Here is a 20,034-nt window from a genome sequence, read left to right on the forward strand (position 1 = left end):
TATTTATATTAGAGGTGTGTGCAAGCTGGGCTTGCAACCGACAGAAAAGAAAAGAAAGCAAATAATACAAGCAGTTGAAGAAGCATAGGAAGGAACAACAAGACATACTAATTCCAGGTCACAACGAAAAAAGGTGGTCCCAAATGGGGGTCGGTGGAGGGATGGGCTGATTCGAGAGATTTTTGGAGAGCAGTTGGCAGAGATGGTTTTGGCGCTACCGATCTCCGCCTGGATATGGTTGTCGTTGGGGCGGTCATGGGTGCAAGCTAGGATCTTCACGCTCTGATCAGTAGTGAGCCAGCTCGGCAGATTGAGGGAGGATGGATTTGGAGGATGCGGATTCACCCGCGTGTGGCGCTCTTTATCTGGAAGGTGGCATAGGGTTGTCTATCGTGCAGAAGTTTGCTAGCTCGGCCAGATGTGTGGATTACTCCGTGATGTGAGGTATGTACGGATATTGAGGAGACCGTTGGTCATATTCTTTTGCAGTGCCCCAAGGCCAGAGAAATATGGAGTAGGTCACCTGTACCTCTATCCCACTCAGTAGAGTCGGAATAGGACTTGATTCACCTGCTGAGAGTTTCCATGCAGAGTCCCAATTCTGTTGAGACGGGGATTCTTCGAGCATATTTGGCTTATTATATATGGCTGGACAAGAATGCTAGCTTGTTTGAGGGTAGGAGGTCATCTCCGAGAATGGTGGTGGATAGAGCTATGCTATATGCGGGGGAGGTCACCGTAGCTGCCTCATTGTTCTCTTCCAGTTTCACCCTTGTTTCTTGGGTGCCCCCACCCTTTGGTCATCTTAAAATGAACTTTGACGATAGCATATCGGTGGACGGTGTGTCTGGAGGTGTTGGTTTGTGATCAGAGACTCTCTTGGCAGGCTGATAGCAGCTGGTGGTCGCCACATGTCAGGACTCACTGTCGTTAGGGTAGAGCTTTGGTCAGCTTGGGAGGGTTTATCCTATGCAAGGCGGGTACTTGGTGCCGAGCGAGTGCATCTCGAGGAAGATTCATCTTTGGTGATCGATTGGATCCGGAGAATGGATATGTATAGTGATGGTCATCCTCTCATCTAAGAGACCCGCAAACTGGCTCAAGAGATGGGCGATTTTCAGGCAACACATATGTTCCGGAAGGCGAACAGGGCAACAGATTGGGTCGCCTCCTTTGTCACCCGACATTTCGGAAAGTTTCTTTAGACATCCGCAGTAAACATACATTCTTTTTTGTATCTTTTACTTTCTCTTGATTTGTTAGGATGTACTCATCTTAGAGCTATATATATTGCCGTTTTCATTAAAAAAATAAAATAAAAAGTGGTCCTAAGGCTATCATTAGAGTAAGATAATTAATTCGGCTACGGATCCGGTCAATGGTTCATGATTTGCTGTCCGAATAATAGGCATCCTTTTGTCCTTGCCGCGTGGATCCCTCGTGACATCACCCCTTACGTCTGGTTCCACGATTCAACGGCCCAGATTAAAACACGATCATCCATCGCAGCCGTTGACTTGAGGTCCCACCAGGGATCTAGATGAAGGAGATCTCAGGTCTACCGCCCAAATCCCAATCGAATCATCGCTGTCGCGACACCGCCACGCCCCAAAATCTTCATGGCTTTCACACCTCCTTTCGCGAGCGGTAATCTTACCTGCACGTGACCGGATCTCGAGAGTCCAACTGGCTTGAGGCGGGGGAGCCTTCGCCCGCGCCCCCTCTCTGTTTTTTTTTATCATCTCCTTTCTTCGAAGGCGGCTTCTTGTCGGCCAGCGGATCGCTCCCTCGCCGCCGGTGAGTTCCGATCCGATCCGGCAGCCGGGAAAATGGAGGGAGAGAATCTCTGAGACGCGGACGCATCGGAGAGCTCGCCGTCGATTTTGATTCGCCTGTGGATTCGGTCGTGGAGTGCTGGATCCAATCGAGAATTCTTACACTGCGTTTCCTTCAAGGTAAGTGTCTCCAATTAAGAAAGACTATTGTTAAATTCTTCAAAAAAAATCAAACTTTTGAAATTTATCAATTAATTTATTCCATTTTATTGAAATTAGATATGTTTTGGCCATCCGATTACCAAACTTGGTTATGCATTGCGTATATCGTGAACTCAAACAATATATTTTGATTGATGTTTTTGGACGAGGTCTTAAGTTGTTACTAATAGTATCAGATCTAGACAAACTAAAAATAATTATAGCATACGTCGATTCAGATTGATGCCGAAACTAACACTAATTTATTATATAGGATCACTATATTTGGGTGATGACATTAATTAGCATATGGTGGTTGGTTTGGATACATGAGAGAGGGAGAGAGAGTAGCTAGAAAGTAATGTCGTTAGTTTAATCACTACCCCATCAATAATTATTAGAGTATTTTTAAAGTATGCACAAACTGTGTTGTGTGCATCCATTGTCGATAAATATACATGGCCCAAAATAAACCTGGATATCTATATAAAAGTAGAGGTGTAGTTGTTGCGTAAAATACATGATAGGCTCTTTTTGGGAAAACAAAAGCTAAGTGATTTCTTTAGTGAACCTTCTTTGTCACCCAATTCTTATTTTGAATACTATTTAGATGATAGTTTTGTATAGAAAACACTACTAGTGGAAAAAATACTTTCTAAAATTATTATATGTGAGTCGGTTTAGGGACAAGACCAACGTGTCACGCTCCAAATACAAGATATAAAACGGCGATGCTATCGAGAGCTACCACCCATGATAACACAAAACCAGCAATTATAATCTGTATACAATTCTATTTCAAATAAAATATAACTAAAAGATCCAAATTCATCATCCATTAAATAAATAAATACGAGCTAATTTAGAGCGACTAAATCCAAATTTGAATATCAAAATTCATAACCTCGAAATTAAAAAAATCATCAACTACAAATTTTATAATCAATTAAAGAACTAAAATTTTACTAGAAAATCGCCAAGCTTGATAGCACGAACTCGAAGTTAGGCCATCTTTCATTTCTAGTAACCTTAATCATCTGAAAAGAGACAAAAAATAAAAGGATATAAACTACACAGCTTAGTAAGTAAAATTTATATTACCTTACTGGATCAAGCATAAACTTTTCTATGAACAAGGTATCATTTAAAGACAATAATAAATATTACAAAATAAAATATTCTAAAGTATGATATGATAAAAACAAGTTATAAAGCTAATCATGCATGCATAAATAATCAATATTTCATAAATATAGCTCCAAGTATGTGTGCAAATAAAAATCATAAATCTTTTTTTAGCATTTAGTCATATCATAGTTCAAAATATCGTTCACAGATATTCATGCTAAGATTACTTTATACCGTAATAGGGCTTGTGTTCATAATCAACAAAGTATCATATTTCGTATGCCAACTTTATATCCGTTAGCAAAGCCTGTGTTTGTATGGAATTAGTTCCGGATGTCGATCTTCTCCAATTCTAGAGATCCAACATAGCTATTTGAGAGCCATTGAAATATTCATATTTTTTTTTTCGAACATATATATAAGTAGTTGGAAAAATACTAAAAGACATGATACAATTAGTGCTTCATATACATGCTATTTTTATTAAGAATATTTACGGAATCACTTTTTATAATAAGACATAATTTTCATAATGCATATGCTGATCCTTTATTTTAAGAAAATATAATATCATTAATGACAAACCATAATATATAAAAAATATATGATAGTTTGAAAATTAATAAGGAGCATAAGGTTTATTTACTACTTTTATTTTGAACTTTAAAAATTTACTAGGTGAATCAGCTAAACTTATTTAAAATATTAAAAACAAAATTAATTTCTGTTCGATGACTTGAATAGAATTAAAAATAATAAGAAATATGGGATGGTTGGTCGAATGACAGTGTCGGCGGCTTCGAATGACGGACAGTGGAGAGCGGCCGGTAGTGGCAACCGACTGGCAAGAAATCAAAGGAAAAGTTCAGAAAAATAAAGAAATATGAAGATTTTTCTCGTTTTTAGCCATTGGCCGCTCATCGGTGGCCATAGTTTCGCTAGAAAGGGCCATAGGGAGGCCGGAGGACTCATCTAGCGGTTCAGTGTCAAAAGGCGGTGACGTCGATGGCCAAAAAAAAGAAAAATTGGAGTTTGGTTAATTTCTTGCCAATTTCTCTGCCGGTGCTGGTGGTTTAAGGTCGTAGGGAGAAGAGAAAGCAATGAGAAGGAAGGCCGAAGCTTTGCCTTGGCTCCAGCAGTGTCCTCGGCCTCAATTCCCAACGGGCACAATGAGAGTAAATAGACAAAGTAGGGGGAAAGAGGGAGAAAAAAAGAAGAAGAGGTGTGATGCTCTTCAATAGAGAGTCCTAAAGGAAAGGGATGCCGTTTTATAGAGGAGCCCTAGGATCTCGACGATCCTAGAACTCCAGCTTCATCCCAGAGTCATTGCAGAAGAAGAAGACTCCTAATGGGAGTCTTCCACTATTGGTCACTTGCAAAATATGTGCGATTAGCTATTTTGGGCGAGGTATGAGGCCGTCGAATGAACCGACGCATGCCTTCACATAATGTACATTTAAAAAAAAAATTATCCACGATTACTGTCCAAATTGATCGAGATTCTATAAAAGAAACATTCCACGGTTGTGGCTAAAAAAAAAAACATTCATCCACAATTATTGTCCATGATGGCCGCGATTCTACGAAAGAAACCCTCGACATTTGTGGCTATAATTCCATTTACATAAAAAATTTAAGTATGAATTAAATTCAATAATAAATGACAACGCTGCAACATATGCAGGTCACTTTCTTTAATCTAGTGGAGAATGTCATGATGGGGGTACCTAAAAGATCTAACAATTCACATTTATCTCACTATTTGGCATCTAAATCAGGTAACAAGTATGACATACAAAAAATTTTCTTAGTCGCATTGTATTTTTGTGAATTTATAACAGATAGTTTGACATGGAAGCTACATTTTACACGTCTCCATGAACTCCATGAGGCTTTCCCCTCTTTCTTACAAAATAAGTAAATATATATGCATAGTTGCCTTTAGTGGGGTATAAATATGCCATAATGTTAATTTAGATTTTTTTTTTTTTTTGCTTAGGCAAAAGGAGAGAGGAGGGAGGGGAATTAACCCCACCTATGTAGCGGTCCTCATTGATCTCTTTTCTAAAAAAAAATGTCTAATATAGGTAGACAATATATTCATATCTACTAACGTGATAGCATTTTTTACATATGAGTACGTTACTCCAGCATTATTTCAGCACCGGCGAACCAAATGATGGCTCACAATGGCCTCACGTCTTAAGGTTTCCAGCTATACATCTTCGTACTCGGCTTTTCTTTTCATACGTCCAAGACGACAAACTCTTCGCTCGAGCAACTATTTGTTATGTTATTCTATCCAGTATCTACACAGTTTCCTTCCCCAAGCGTTTGGTATTCCGAATCCCGAAGGAACCGCGTCACACGCTCTCTCTCTCCCTCTCCTCTTGCTTATCAAGATTGAACGCAATCTTTAAAACGGCAGATAGACTCGCAGATTCCCGGAACCCCATGCACCGAAAAAGCTCTCCTTCTTTTCCCTCTCCCCCTTCCCTTTCTTTTGAAGGGCAATCATATAGTTACAAAAGTACACACCCACCCCTTCCCAGTTCTCACTATGAAAACAAAATATTATACTGCTTCAAATCATCTCCGACCCCAATTATGCGAGACTCTTTAGTTGCACTCCCTCACCATGTCTTTTGTTTTCTCACAGGAAGCAGGGAGGAAGAGATAGCTGAAGCAGGGGAAGCATAGGAAACTCTATCTCCTTTATTTATTTCATTCATAATTTTTGAACAGCAAGAATAAGGAAATAAGCCACCAGCACAATGGCTTCTTCTTCTTCTTCCTCCTCTTCCTCTTCTTGGTTCAACTCTCTCACGTGCAAGCCCTCCTCCTCGATCCATCAGCCTCTCCAATGGCTCCGCTTCATTTTCCTCTCCCCGTGCCCGCAGCGCCTTCTCTTCTCCGCCGTCGACGCCGTTTTCCTACTCCTCTTACTCGCCTTCGCCCTCCACAAGCTCTGCTCCCGCTTCCTCCGCCGCCGTGGAGGCGGCGGAGAACCGGACTCTGACTCGCGTAAGCCTCTGCTGGCCGCGTCCCGGGTCGTTATCCGGACTGACCTCCGGTTCAAACTCGCCCTCGCGATCTCCTCCCTCTTCGCCGCCTCATACGCCGTACTCCTCGTCCTTGCCCTCACCCGCCTCCCCCGATCCCAGTGGCAGCTCGCCGAGGCAGCCTTCGTCCTCCTCCAATTCCTCTGTCACACTGCTGCCGCCGCGCTCATCGCCCACGAGAAGCGCTTCCGGGCCGTTACCCACCCGGCCACCCTCCGGACCTACTGGATCGCCGGAGTCATCCTCACCGCCCTCCTCTCCGCCTCCGCCATCTTCCGCTTCGACGCCGCCGCCCCGATCTTCCCCGATGACGTCCTCTCCCTCATCGCCCTCGTCATCTCCCTCCCCCTCCTCTTCCTCGCCGTCTCCGGCTCCACCGGCGTTTCCGTCCAGAACCTCCCCGCCGCGGACGAGCCGCCGTCCCGGTCCGACTCCGGCCTCAACGACCGGAAACCCAACGTCACCCCCTACGCCACCGCCTCGCTCCTCTCCCGCGCCACGTGGAGCTGGATGAACCCTCTGATCTCGAAGGGTTACCGGTCGCCGCTGAATCTGGACGACGTTCCGTCCCTGGCGCTGGACCACCGGGCGGAGCGGATGTACGAGCTGTTCCAGTCCAAGTGGCCCCGGCCGGCGGTCCGGTCGGCCCACCCCGTCCGGACCACCCTCATCCTCTGCTTCTGGCCCAACCTCCTGTTCACCGCCGCCCTCTCCGTCGTCCGCCTGGTCGTCATGTACATCGGCCCCACCCTTATCAACCGCTTCGTGGACTACACCTCCGGCCGCCGGTCCTCCCTCTCCGAGGGCTACTACCTCTGCGCCACCCTACTCGCCGCCAAGCTCGTGGAGGTCCTGGCCTCCCACCAGTACAACTTCCACTCCGCCAAGCTGGGCATGCTCCTCCGCTCCACCCTCATCACCGCCCTCTACAACAAGGGCCTCCGCCTCTCCTGCTCCGCCCGCCAGTCCCACGGCCTCGGCATGATCGTGAACTACATGGCGGTCGACGCCCAGCAGCTCGCCGACATGATGCTCCAGATCCACTACATCTGGCTCATGCCCCTCCAGGTCGGCACCGCCCTCGGCCTCCTCTACGTCTACCTCGGCCCCTCCGTCACCTCCGCCGTAGTCGGCATCGCCGGCGTGATCCTCTTCGTCGTCCTCGGCACCCGCCGCAACAACCGCTACCAGTTCTCCCTCATGGGCATGCGCGACAAGCGCATGAAGGCCACCAACGAGATGCTAAATTACATGCGCGTCATCAAGTTCCAGGCCTGGGAGCAGCATTTCGAGCGGCGGATCAAGCAATTCCGGGAAGGGGAGTACGGCTGGCTGGCCAAGTTCATGTACTCCATCTCCGGGAACATCATCGTGCTGTGGAGCGCGCCGGTGCTGGTCGGGGCGCTCGTGTTCGGCACCTGCGTGGCGGTCGGGGTGCCGCTGGACGCCGGCCTGGTCTTCACCGCCACCTCCTTCTTTAGGATCCTCCAGGAGCCGATGCGGAACTTCCCGCAGGCCCTCATCTCGGCCTCCCAGGCGATAATCTCTCTGGAACGCCTCGACGCGTACATGACCAGCGGCGAGCTGGAGGACGGCGCGGTCCAGCGCCTGCACGGCGGTGATGATGATCACGGGGACGGCCTCGCCATCGAGGTGCGAAATGGGGTGTTCGCCTGGGACGACGAGGCGGAGGACGCTGACGCCGCGCTGAAGGGGATCGACGTCGCGATCCGCCGCGGCGCGCTCGCGGCCGTGGTGGGAACCGTCGGATCCGGGAAGTCGTCTTTCCTTTCCTGCCTTCTCGGAGAGATGCACAAGATCTCCGGCAAGGTACACGCTTACCCCCCTCTCTCTCTGTTTTTTTTTTTAATTTCCCCACTCTCTCACTTTGATGCATATCTGGCCGTTCATTTCATGCACCCAAATCATCCCGCTATGATAGAAGGTCATTATAACGGGCATTATAGCGTGAGAGAATGTCCGGTACAACGACACTTCAGGTGATATCGTACCAGTTTCTTCTTCCGTGGAGCATTTGAGCGTTGTGTCTTGTAGCTCTACGAGGGGGGGTTGTACCGGGATTTTGTTATTTAATTAAGACAGTGAACGACGCAAGAAAAATTAGGGAAGCACGTGCAAGTACTCCGTGGGAAACCCACGGGCCTCATAGCGATCGGCGCGCGGTGTCACGTGAAGTAAATGCCGTGCGTCGTGTCACGTTGAAACGAGCCACGTGGGTGGTGGGGTCCACGCAGGAGTATGTCACATGTCAGTGACGAGAAACTGGGAGGAACCGGGCATTGTCACGTGAACTAAATGCTGCGTGCGCACGTGCCGTTAGCAAAACGGCGCAGGCGGTTTAATTAATAAAATCGTACCATAGGAAGCTACGCCCTCTCACATGCCGGTGTTGACGCGCCTCTCTGTTTGCCGGCTTTTTGTCTCCTTTTTAAATGGTTCGGTGCGTCCATAAGCGGACCCTGGCCGACTGAACAAAAAAAACAAAAAAATAAAAAATTATTTTGCGGTTAGGTAGCAGCATGAACGGCCCATGCCGACAAACGCATAAAAATAATTGTATAGGTATCATGGATATCTTTATTCATCATGCATGGAAGCTGGGAACTTTGTTTGCATTTTGCGGAGAAGAAAGGACATAAGTTTTGGCACTATGTGTGCTCTTTTTTTTCTCTTTTTATAAAAATATTGCTAAAAGGTGAGCGGTGAAGCTACTGAGCTAGTAGCTCATCAAAACGAATCTTACTTCCAACCAAGTAGTTTCGAGTTCGAAACATGCGAGCATCGATTAAATTGAGGAGACCAGATACTTTCTGCTTTGATACGAGGTTTGGAAGGATTACTGATCCACTAGTAGTCTCGGTGGTGCCAGGTGTGACATACTCACACGGAGGGTTCGTGCCGGAGCCCAGAGAGGTCATTGAGCCGGCCTAAGGGAGGGGAGGGGAGGGTATGATAAAATCTGCCGGAGTGTCCAACATACGTTCATTCTGCGCACATCGAATATTTTGTTGGCGTGGTGGGAGGGTCAATGGGGGCAGCTATGTGAGGATGGGTTTGTCCCTTCCTGTCCAGCAAGCAGAGAGAGAGAGAGAGAGAGAGAGAGAGAGAGAGAGAGAGAGAGAGAGAGAGAGAGAGAGAGAGGTGAGCGGTGAATCTGTGAAAGGAACAGGGTAAAGGACGTGGCATGAGAGAGATTGCATGTTTCATGTTTGTACATGTGCTCATATGTACAGCCTTTTATGCTACTGCAGGACAGCGAAAAAGTAGGCTACTTTCTTTAAAAAAAATTAAAAAGTACTCCACTCATTCAAACTTCTTTTATCATGGCTAGACTTCTTTTACGTACGTACATACATGCTGGACAGCGAGAAAGTGCAGTATTCATGGCAAAAAGTTTGCGGCGATACTGACCGAACGAGATTTTATCATGGCTAGACTTGTACATAAGATCAGACTTGAGATTGGGGAAAAAAATATGGTGATTTGATAGAGAGTTTGAAAAATGTTGAAATTTTTAAAACTAAAAAATTAGAGTAAAATTGTTAAAAAATGATGTTATCAATAAACAAAACAAGCAGTAATAAGGCCACACCAGTAAACATTAATTAGTTTGTAGTTTATGTGTGTTCCTTCAAAACTTCATGAGTAAATAAAGAATTTTTGATTACTTGATGACCTGAGAATAGTTAAGGGGCAAAAAAAGGAAAGAATCATGGATTATATGACAATATTGCCGATATGTTGGCAATTGTGTTAATTACTATGCTCTAAACAGTTGTTTAGGATTGACAAACTCAAGACGGTGAGCTCATATCAATACCCATAGAGAATATTCACCTTGCATCATATTTTCCCTGTATTGTTTCTATGGTGTGCCTCAAAAACCAATTGAGTTGCCAATCTGGGCAAATAGAATTTGCATTAATGCTCCTCTTTCATTCCCATCCAGTGAATTGTTGTTTGTATTTATTAGACAGATGGATTTAACCGTGGAGTTGAGTTTTTCGTTCATAATAAAAATGTCAATCAGAAGTATACTATGTCGGCTTCATCTGGACAAATCACGTGTTCATGGTTCAGTGAGTGAGGTATTTACTCATGTATATGTTTATTGCTTGTTATCAAGATAATAAATCTTAAATATAGAAAATAGCCATCTGTAAAACATGATTCTTTGTAAAATAAATTTGATGAAAATAAATGAAGACTTGTTTTTCATAAAACTCATTTTTCAGGTTTTATGACTCATCTATTTTGACAAAATAGATCTTATGGAAAACAACCAAACATTTATTTTTATAAAACTTGTTCATTTTGAGCTTTTGTATATCGTTTTAATAAAACCCATCAACCAAACAGCTCCTATGGTAAATAAGCTTTTTAATGTGTTCATGTATTATTAGATCAGCAATGCTGTAACAGTAGTGTTACCATCAACTAGAAAAGAATTGTTTCCTTGCCTTTCACTTCTCAATTTTTCTTTATTACAGAAGCCATTACCAATATTAAGGGATATTAGCAGCTACCATCTAGTTTAAGGGTTATAAAGTACAGTTTTTATTATCACAATACTTCATGTTTTTAGATTGTTATGGAATTTAAAGACAAGGAAGTCATGTCTAATTGTGTTTAAATGGAGTTTGTTTTACAAAGTTATTTGTTTTGAAAACCCCACTGGGTGTTAGATGTACATGTACCTTGTCCCTTTAAATTTTGTTGAATCAGTTGAAATTGGTGAGCTCAATACTATCATCATCAGTTATCATTTCTGTGTTTCACCTTGTCTTTTCTTTACAACACTGTAAGCTTTGTATCAAAGAGGTATATTTCCCTACTTTTATAAAATTTATCGGTAACTATAAATTATAAAATTTATAATTTAAACAAGTTCTAACAAACAAGGAGTTGAGGATCTAGACTCGATTTAACTGTCATCATCACTAACACCACCACTGTTGTATCATAACTGCAGTTAAATTCCTTTGGCTAACCTTCAGTCTGATTCTCATTCAATATTATGGTGGCAGGTCAACGTTTGTGGGAGCACGGCCTACGTATCACAGACGGCATGGATCCAAAATGGAACCATTCAAGACAACATCTTGTTTGGACAACCAATGAATCGGGAAAAATACAAGGAAGTCATCCGGGTTTGTTGCTTGGAGAAGGACTTGGAAATGATGGAGTTTGGGGACCAGACTGAGATTGGGGAGAGAGGGATCAATCTCAGCGGTGGACAAAAGCAACGTATACAGCTTGCCAGGGCTGTTTATCAGGATTGTGATATCTACCTCCTTGATGATGTCTTCAGTGCTGTCGATGCTCACACTGGATCAGAGATCTTCAAGGTGACTGTTTCTCTTCTGGTGTTAGTCTCTTGATGGTAACTTACATTATTGTGGCCTATGTTTGTAGGTGAAAGTTTAAGGAGATCAAAGACAAGTTACATATAATTATATTATATTGATTTCCCCTCCTTAAACACTTAAACATGGTGAGCTCCAATTGCAAAAGTGATAATTGAGCTTGATGGTTTGACCCTCCCTTTTGTATGTGGACACAAGGGGACTCCCCATTCACTTTTTCTCCTTGAGTCTATTCCATTATCTATCAATTCTGTTCTTTTTTGCTGTTTTTTTGTCGAAGAACAAATTGCTTTCCAATTATTAACACTAGAGTCTATCATATGCAATGCACGTGCAAGAAAGTCCCGTTCGAGAGAAAATCTGGTCAGCAACCAAAAACTATGATCCAACAACTGTTGGTTCCCTTTTATGTGGAAGAAGATGAACCCCCCCCCCCCCCCCCTCTCCTCCTCTCTCTTTTAATCCATGGCATTAGATTTGGAGAGTTTGGAGAGGCCCAACATGCTTGTTGGCCTCTGGGGCTTTCCCATTGTATGCAGAGGATATGTCAATTTATGAGTGAATCGAAACGCATGCTTTCTTGTTAATATAAATCTTTTTTCCAAAAACTCGTTAATATGTCATAAGTACTGTTCCATAGACTATTTTAGAAGTAGAATCATAACTTTTATCTTATTGTTGTAGGAATGTGTAAGGGGTGCGCTCAAGGAGAAGACTATTGTGCTCGTAACACACCAAGTAGACTTCCTGCATAATGCTGACCTCATATTAGTAAGTGCTATTTTCCTTTCTTGAGTACTCTTGAATGTCAAATTTGAGGTGAGGAGAATAGTTTCAGATGCTGTATAATTTCTCATTGGGAATTTGTGTAGAAATTGACAAATGATGTTTGCTTCATCATTTGCCTTTTTCTGTTGCTGCTTTAAATTAGCTAGTAACATCTTTTTTTTTCAAAAAATGATTAGTTAGTAATGATATCTTAAGATAAAATTGTCATGAATCCGTCTTCATTTGTTTCCTATGTTGAAGTTCTAGCTACTATTTTTCTTGTATTTTTTCCCTCTTTGCTTGGTTCCTCATACATACTAGTTGTCAACATGATGAGAGTATTCCTGTGTTGTTACAAAAAAGGTGTCAGACTGTCAGTAGATCTTTTTCCTATTTTATATATTCGGTCTGCTATAAATGTTTTTCGTAAGCATTCTCCTTATAAACTTTACAATTTTGTCATATTACTTCTCTAAATTAGCTGATCGTTCCTCAATATTGATGAGTTCTTGGCAATTGGCTAAATATTTTTTTTTCTCCTCTCCCCATAATCAAAAAAAAGGTCATGCGAGATGGCGCAATTGTACAATCTGGAAAATACAATGAATTACTAGAGTCGGGCTCAGATTTCGCAGCACTTGTTGCTGCTCATGACAGTTCTATGGAGCTTGTTGAACAGAGTGGCTCTACTAGTGTACACACAGAGCATCACTCGAGACCATCAGAAAAACCTGCCACAAATCTGGAGAAGTCTAATGGGGAGAGTGGTTCTGCAATCTCTCCAAATACAGAAAAGGGCACTTCTAAACTGATAAAGGAGGAGGAAAGGGAGAGTGGTCATGTCAGCTGGCGTGTGTACAAGTTATACATCACTGAGGCTTGGGGTTGGTGGGGGGTGGTGGCAGTGTTGGCGGTTTCAATTGTGTGGCAAGGATCGTTAATGGCAAGTGACTACTGGTTGGCATATGAAACTTCCGAGGAGAATACAGCTTCATTCCACCCTTCCTTATTCATTCAAGTTTATGTGACTATAGCAGCAGTTTCAGTTGTCTTCGTCGCAGCCAGGTCCTTTCTTGTATCATACTTGGGGCTCATCACTGCCCAGATCTTTTTCAAGCAGATTCTTAACAGTATCCTGCATGCACCAATGTCATTCTTTGACACTACCCCTTCTGGAAGAATTCTTACCAGGGTAGGTCTCGCTTTCTTTGATATTGGTTTTATTTTACACATGCCTGGTGTCTTGATCTGTATAATATCCAGATGATTTAAGTACAATATTTCCAGTCGGTTCATGCTTTCGGGTCCTTCTTCTTCTTCTTATGATTCTGGATGTTGGCTATTCATGAGGATTGATCTGACTTTTGTGACTTATCTATTTTTTTCCAGGCATCATCCGATCAAACCAACATCGATCTTTTTCTTCCTTTCTTTGTAGGATTAACTGTTTCAATGTACATCACAGTGCTTGGCATCATCATAGTTACGTGTCAGGTTGCCTGGCAAACAGCCATAGCCGTACTTCCACTGGCATGGCTGAACATCTGGTACCGGGTATGTTTCAGTCATCAAAACGAATAATTCATGCCCTCATGGTTCCCATATTTCATGTCAAAACAAAGTCATGCTTTTTATATGCATGTTGTTTGAGAGCTAATTATTTATCTTTCAGACTTTTCTTTAAAAAAAAAAGATATTTTTCTCCAGGATGAGATGTACTCACCTAAGGAGAAAGCTAAAGTATGATTACTGTAGTTTACGACCGTGGCAATGAATCTAAGAAAGACAAAGCAGAATTAAATAAGATCCTTAGCCTTCAACTCTCTCTTTGCTGTCTTGGCTGCAGGGGTATTATATAGCAACGTCTCGGGAGTTAACTCGTCTTGACTCAATCACAAAGGCACCGGTTATCCATCACTTCTCAGAGACCATTCAGGGCGTCATGACAATCCGGTGCTTCAGAAAGGAGGAAAGGTTTTTCCAGGAAAATTTGGACAGAGTCAATTCAAGCTTACGCATGGATTTTCACAACAATGGTTCCAATGAGTGGCTGGGATTCCGGCTAGAATTGATAGGAAGTTTTCTTCTCTGTATCGCTGCTTTGCTCATGGTCATGCTGCCTAGCAGTTTTATAAAACCAGGTATCTATATGAAGTCACTGGTATCACTAGTATCGACCATTTTCATGTTAATGGTCTTTAAAATGCAAGCACATTTGACTATTTGTCTATATAAATCATAAGATGCTGAGATAGTCGTTAAATGAACATGTTGGGGTGGGGGTGGTTGCAGAATAAATCGATTTAGGTTCTTTGGGTAGCTGCAAGACCTCCATATCATGTACACCTAACATCGGTCCAGCGAAATCTGAAAATCCTCAGATGCATCATCTTCCGTTCCATTACAGCATTGAATGTCTAAAATTCATGTTAAAATAGCATAGTACATACCAAATAAGATGGTATCAGATATCGAGTTTTAGGAATTTTTTAGTGTCATTGCCCAAAGTTTGTGTTTGGATGACTTAATATAAGAATCTCATCATCACCAACCTCCAATTCATTTCCCATTAATATAGGGTCAACCATGAGAACAGCTTGTAGTCAAAACATTGCACGGAAGAACTGATTGACCTGCTCTCCTGATGTCAACTCTTTCGTGAAGCAATTGAAGGCAAGGGAGGGGCCTGTCATGAGACCTAGAAGACAAGTTGGTGGGTAGGGAGTGCACCTAATTTACAGTTTGAGCTCATGCAACCATGGAGCAAACCTCCAGAATTTCCTTAGATATGGAAAGAGTTTAGGGAAGATGAGAAGGTTTGATAGAAGAAAATTTGTTCATTAGTTTACTACAGAAATCTAAAATAAGGTTATCTCTTGAGACATGAAAATTCTGCTATGCAACTTTTGTCAGTATGTTGATTAGTAGAAGAAAAAAAATCATGCATTATTGTTTTACTTTTAAGGTCAAGGATTTAAAGGCCTGTTGTCTCCTCACAATGCACCTCATACATTCATATTCTAAAGAACAATTATTATGAGCTACCATGAAATATGCAGGAATTAATGTTTGTTTCCGTGTTGCAGAGTATGTTGGTCTATCTCTCTCTTATGGTCTCTCTCTCAACTCTGTTGTGTTTTGGACCATATGGATTAGTTGCTTTATAGAGAATAGGATGGTTTCAGTAGAAAGGATAAAACAGTTCTGCAATATTCCTTCGGAGGCAGCTTGGGAGATCAAAGATTGTCTTCCATCACCGAATTGGCCAACCAGAGGAGATGTCATTATCAAGGATTTAAAGGTTACCGGAAAACTTTCTTTTACTCGTGCAGTTAAACCAAAACTTTATGAAACTTTCAAGTGGTTTTTGAAGTTAATATGTTTTTTTATAGAGTGTCAGTTCTAGTCTTCAATTACTTCGTAAAATACTTAAAAGTTGTTGAATTAGTGTTGTTAGTCGAAGATCCAGATAACCAAAGCCTATGAGGCTGCATGTAGTTTTATCTTTGAAACCTTGTTCCTACTTTTTATCGTTGTTTTACAATTTATATCTTGGCATATGGGAGAGTTGTGCTAAATTGAGTTATGCCTTCTGCTTGTGCAGGTTAGATATCGACCAAACACTCCTTTAGTTCTTAAAGGCATTACAATTAGCATCCATGGAGGAGAGAAAATAGGAGTTGTGGGAAGGACTGGGAGTGGCAAGTCAACATTGATACAAACTCTTTTCAGAATAGTAGAGCCTTCTGGGGGGCAAATAATCATAGATGGAGTAGACATTTGTACTTTGGGTCTTCATGATCTCAGGTCACGCTTTGGTATTATTCCTCAAGAACCAGTTCTGTTTGAAGGAACAGTTCGAAGCAACGTTGACCCAATTGGAATGTATTCAGATGATGAGATATGGCAGGTATTAGTTAGTATAAAATCCAAACAAATGTTGTTGGCAGTATTTGTTTAGTTGACAGTTGTCTCCAAATTTGCTTCTTTACAGGCCCTTGAGCGTTGCCAGCTCAAAGATGCTGTTACTTCAAAAACTGAGAAGCTTGATGCACTGGGTATCCTCTTTCTCTTTTCTTAGTTGGTTTATTGCTTGGCAAACCAAATATTCTTTGCTTTTCCTTTTGGCTTCTTCTACTTGTTAATATTAGAGGGTTGCTTCCATTTTTTTCTCAAAAAAAAGGAAAAGAAGAAAAAATTGTTTCAAGGGTCAAGCAAAGGTTGCACTTGGAGTGATTGTGATTTGAGAATGCTGTAGTGCCTGTCTTATGTCTTGTTAAGGCTCAGAATTCCCAGTTTTTATACAATTCAGCAGTATAATCACAGTTAAATAGATCAATATTGGAATAACATATGTCAAGAAATGTGGTTCTAAGTTGGCTGTGTAGAACTTGATGAAACTAAACACTGGGAAGTACCATTTAATGGAATATGGAATACTGTGATCTGGTGCAGAGCTAGGTCCATGTAGTAAGGCTTTTTATTAAAAAAAACACAGAAAGAAGCTTGAAAAAGAAGAAGAAACCAGCTCGTTCATTTAGTTATTGTTGGACGTTCACGATCTCTGGCTCGCTCTATCCTTTATGATATTCCCTTTTCCGTAGCTTATGCATTTCTTAATTGACATTCTCAGTGGTTGACAATGGAGAGAATTGGAGTGTGGGACAGAGGCAGCTTCTCTGTCTTGGACGGGTTATGTTGAAACATAGCCGCATCTTGTTCATGGATGAGGCAACTGCTTCAGTGGATTCACAAACTGATGCTGTGATTCAAAAGATCATTCGAGAAGACTTTTCAGCTTGTACAATCATCAGCATTGCTCACAGAATACCCACAGTCATGGACTGCGACAGAGTTTTGGTTATAGATGCAGGTAATGTTCTTTTTTTTTCTTAAAAAGAGAGAATTTGATGGAGTCAAAGTAGTTTTTGTATCTCACTACTTAATGTAGTATTTAGTGTTTTCTTCATTTCATCAATGACCTCATACTTAGCATTGGGTACATCACAGTCTCACAGATATAATACTTGATTTTTAATGTCATACCAGGACTAGCAAAGGAGTTCGACAAGCCAGCCAAGTTGATCGAACGCCCATCCCTCTTCGGGGCATTGGTTCAAGAGTATGCCAACCGCTCTTCTGATTTATAGGTCACTTGAGTAAGCAGAATTTTGCAAAAATTGGAGAAATGGGCCTGCCTCGGTCAAAAGAAACATCAATGTTTAAAATCCTAACTCGCAGGCTGGGTGGCAGTTGATGGTGCTGAATCCTGAAAGAATTTTGTCTGGAGTAGCAGAACATATGAATATATATATATATATTTAAGAGCCAACGATGTGGAGAGATGAAAGGTACATTATCGGGTGGTTGTAGGATACTTCATAAGTGAATGACATTTATTCGATCTCCATTACTCAATTTCATAGCTCTTGTTGAGCTGTGATTGACTGGTGGTTCTGACTCAGGAAACCACCTGCTGAAACACTTGGTCAAACTCCAACTTTGAAGAATTATGTTTTGTAACTGGTTTTTGCCATGTAATAGTGGCAGTGAGGCAGCAGAAAATTTTGCAGTACATAAGCTCCAACCTTGAAATAAAATTTCTCCTCCTCCTGTAGCAATTTTTTGTTCTGAACAATTGTTCCTCGTCTCCCTTCAGAGAAACTTTCAGGCTTTTGGTGCACATCAAGTAGGATTTTATATGTATGGTTCTTCACTTTGGTCGCAGGTATAAGCTTGAGATCAATCTCTGCAACTTCGTTGCTTCTTAGACTTTCTATGCCAGTACGTTCTCCAACACCCAAAAATGTTAATGGAATATATGTGAACAAAGCCAGGCACAAGTTTTCTCAAAAGATTTGATGCTTGTGTCATGACCCATCTCTCTCTCTCTCTCTCCATCTAATTGAATAAATAATGCAGAATAAGTCTCTCTGGGCTTCAACTTTTCCAGCAAGCATTAGTTCTCTCCAGTAAACTAGTACGCTCCCTTTAGTATCTTGATGTAATGCCTTTGCCCAAGCTGATAAAATATGATGTGCAATCAACAGTCCTCAGAACTTGTACACTCCTAACAACAAACTCTAATTTGCTAATGGTCAATCAGACCAAAGTCTTTATTCACTGCGAAGTGTTGCACTTGTTAATGCTCTTCTGTTCCTTCAATTTACAAGAACTTGGATATTTTAGCTGCCTTATTAATAAAATTCTTATTCCATTGAATTTACCTTTCTCATAGCCTAACCTTATAACTCAATGTTACTAGAGGAAGAAAAAAAGATAGAGCACAGAATTTTTGAGACAGCAGCCTTCTTGTACATTTGATATTTTAAACAGAACGTTAAAACCAATTTACATGAACACGTGGGTATAGTCCAATTCTACTGTCTTACGTACGAAAAAAATTAATTATTTTGTAAAAATAATGTTGAATCTGTAGATCGAAAAATATTACATGAACATGTTGGTTTTGATTAAGGTTTTGGTTGATACTTTTTTTGTCATTATGTTTTTTTTTTTTCCTTTTTATCCTTCCATGATTTGTTTTGGACTTTGATGCTAGTGAAAAACTATATTCTTGAAGTTATTAATTGATTTTGCATTAAAACAAAAAACATAGTGCTCTGGCTTGTGTCAAATATTGATGCAAAAATGTAATCTAGTTACTTAGGGTGTTGGAGTTTATGCTTGTTATGATAAAGGAGGATTTATCTTTGAGTCCTTAAACTTGTTCGCGACCAAATGATATGTTGTTACTAGGACGGCAACATTATCGAGATTAGGTTGTTGTGTGACATATACGTTGGTTGTCCTCTTAACCAAGGAGTATGGAGACACTGGTATGCCACACAGGTGAAGTGTAGGAGTACATTTCACCGAACGTGACCAATTCCGGAATGCTCTACTGTCGAGAGATGTTCCGAATAGATATGGGTATAAGTTTGGCCCTCTGACTTGAGACCGCAATCTGTGACTAGCAAGCAACTCACTGTACTTTAGTACCGGACTACCTGAATTTCTAATTCAGTGACGGAAGGTCACTGGGTGCAGTCAAGTACTTGCGTAGTCAGTTGTGAGTCAAGATGAAATTGACCCCTCTTGGAAACAGGAGATAATGTCTTGTAATTAATTTAGCAAAACCTAAGATAGGTTTTGGTAATTGGATTCATATTCAGAAAACCGGCCATTATAGAACTCCTGATTTATGTTAGTCTTCTTTATTTAAATGCAGTGGTTGGTTAACTAGGGGATTGGCAGTTGGCAGCTTTGTCTAAGTCCTTTGGTACAATACAATGTGGGGAGAAAAAAAAAAAGACACTGATTCTAGTGCATAATTTTTTCTCTCGTTTTTTGCTTAGTCTTTTATATTGGATACCTGGACCATGCTACAAACCTCACTAGAACCTTTTTGTTTTGTGCCATTACAAGTCCTTAAAATGCTTGAAATTATAAGCCACTAAGAATTGAAAAAAAAATAGTAACGCCATCAGGTTATTAGGAAGGTTGATCCCATAAGATATCAAAATCAATATTAAAGGAAGCTGTTTATGTAACATTCAAAGCAAATTTGTCCTTGTAAAGTTGTCTGCCATGGACATACCTTTAGAGTAATAAAATCTAGTTTTAACTATCAGCGTGGAGGATGATATCCATTCAACTGTATGATATCCAATTCAAATCGGATAAACATGGAATGTGATAACATGAAAAATG

The 20,034-nt window shown here is 41.5% G+C and overlaps 1 protein-coding gene across 2 annotated transcripts; it reads left to right on the forward strand.

Moving 5' to 3' along the window:
• Nucleotides 1–1,659: 1,659 nt before the first annotated feature.
• On the forward strand, nt 1,660–17,942 carry LOC103715086 (ABC transporter C family member 14-like). 2 transcript variants are annotated; one of them, XM_088711102.2, is made up of 12 exons: nt 1,660–1,955; nt 5,764–7,996; nt 11,215–11,535; nt 12,238–12,324; nt 12,884–13,513; nt 13,711–13,875; nt 14,168–14,462; nt 15,408–15,622; nt 15,926–16,231; nt 16,316–16,379; nt 16,955–17,194; nt 17,371–17,942. In XM_088711102.2, the coding sequence occupies exons 2-12, from the start codon at nt 5,879–5,881 to the stop codon at nt 17,469–17,471; spliced, it is 4,542 nt and encodes a 1,513-aa protein (XP_088567228.2). In that variant the 5' UTR covers nt 1,660–1,955; nt 5,764–5,878; the 3' UTR covers nt 17,472–17,942. The 2 variants fall into 2 exon arrangements, with proteins under 2 accessions (XP_088567228.2, XP_008800828.4); XM_008802606.6 differs by lacking the exon at nt 1,660–1,955 and adding an exon at nt 5,104–5,634.
• Nucleotides 17,943–20,034: the final 2,092 nt, after the last annotated feature.

Source organism: Phoenix dactylifera, chromosome 14 (assembly GCF_051530095.1).
Source record: "Phoenix dactylifera cultivar Ajwa chromosome 14, Ajwa_hap1_PhDact_Kaust_v1.1, whole genome shotgun sequence".
Classification (NCBI taxonomy): domain Eukaryota; kingdom Viridiplantae; phylum Streptophyta; class Magnoliopsida; order Arecales; family Arecaceae; genus Phoenix; species Phoenix dactylifera.

Bases quoted from the DNA above. Each gene is read 5' to 3' on its own strand.
- LOC103715086 (XM_088711102.2), top strand. From the start codon at position 5,879: ATGGCTTCTTCTTCTTCTTCCTCCTCTTCCTCTTCTTGGTTCAACTCT. The intron at 16,380-16,954 runs GTATCCTCTTTC...TGACATTCTCAG, and splicing joins TGAGAAGCTTGATGCACTGG to TGGTTGACAATGGAGAGAAT. The intron at 17,195-17,370 runs GTAATGTTCTTT...ATGTCATACCAG, and splicing joins AGTTTTGGTTATAGATGCAG to GACTAGCAAAGGAGTTCGAC.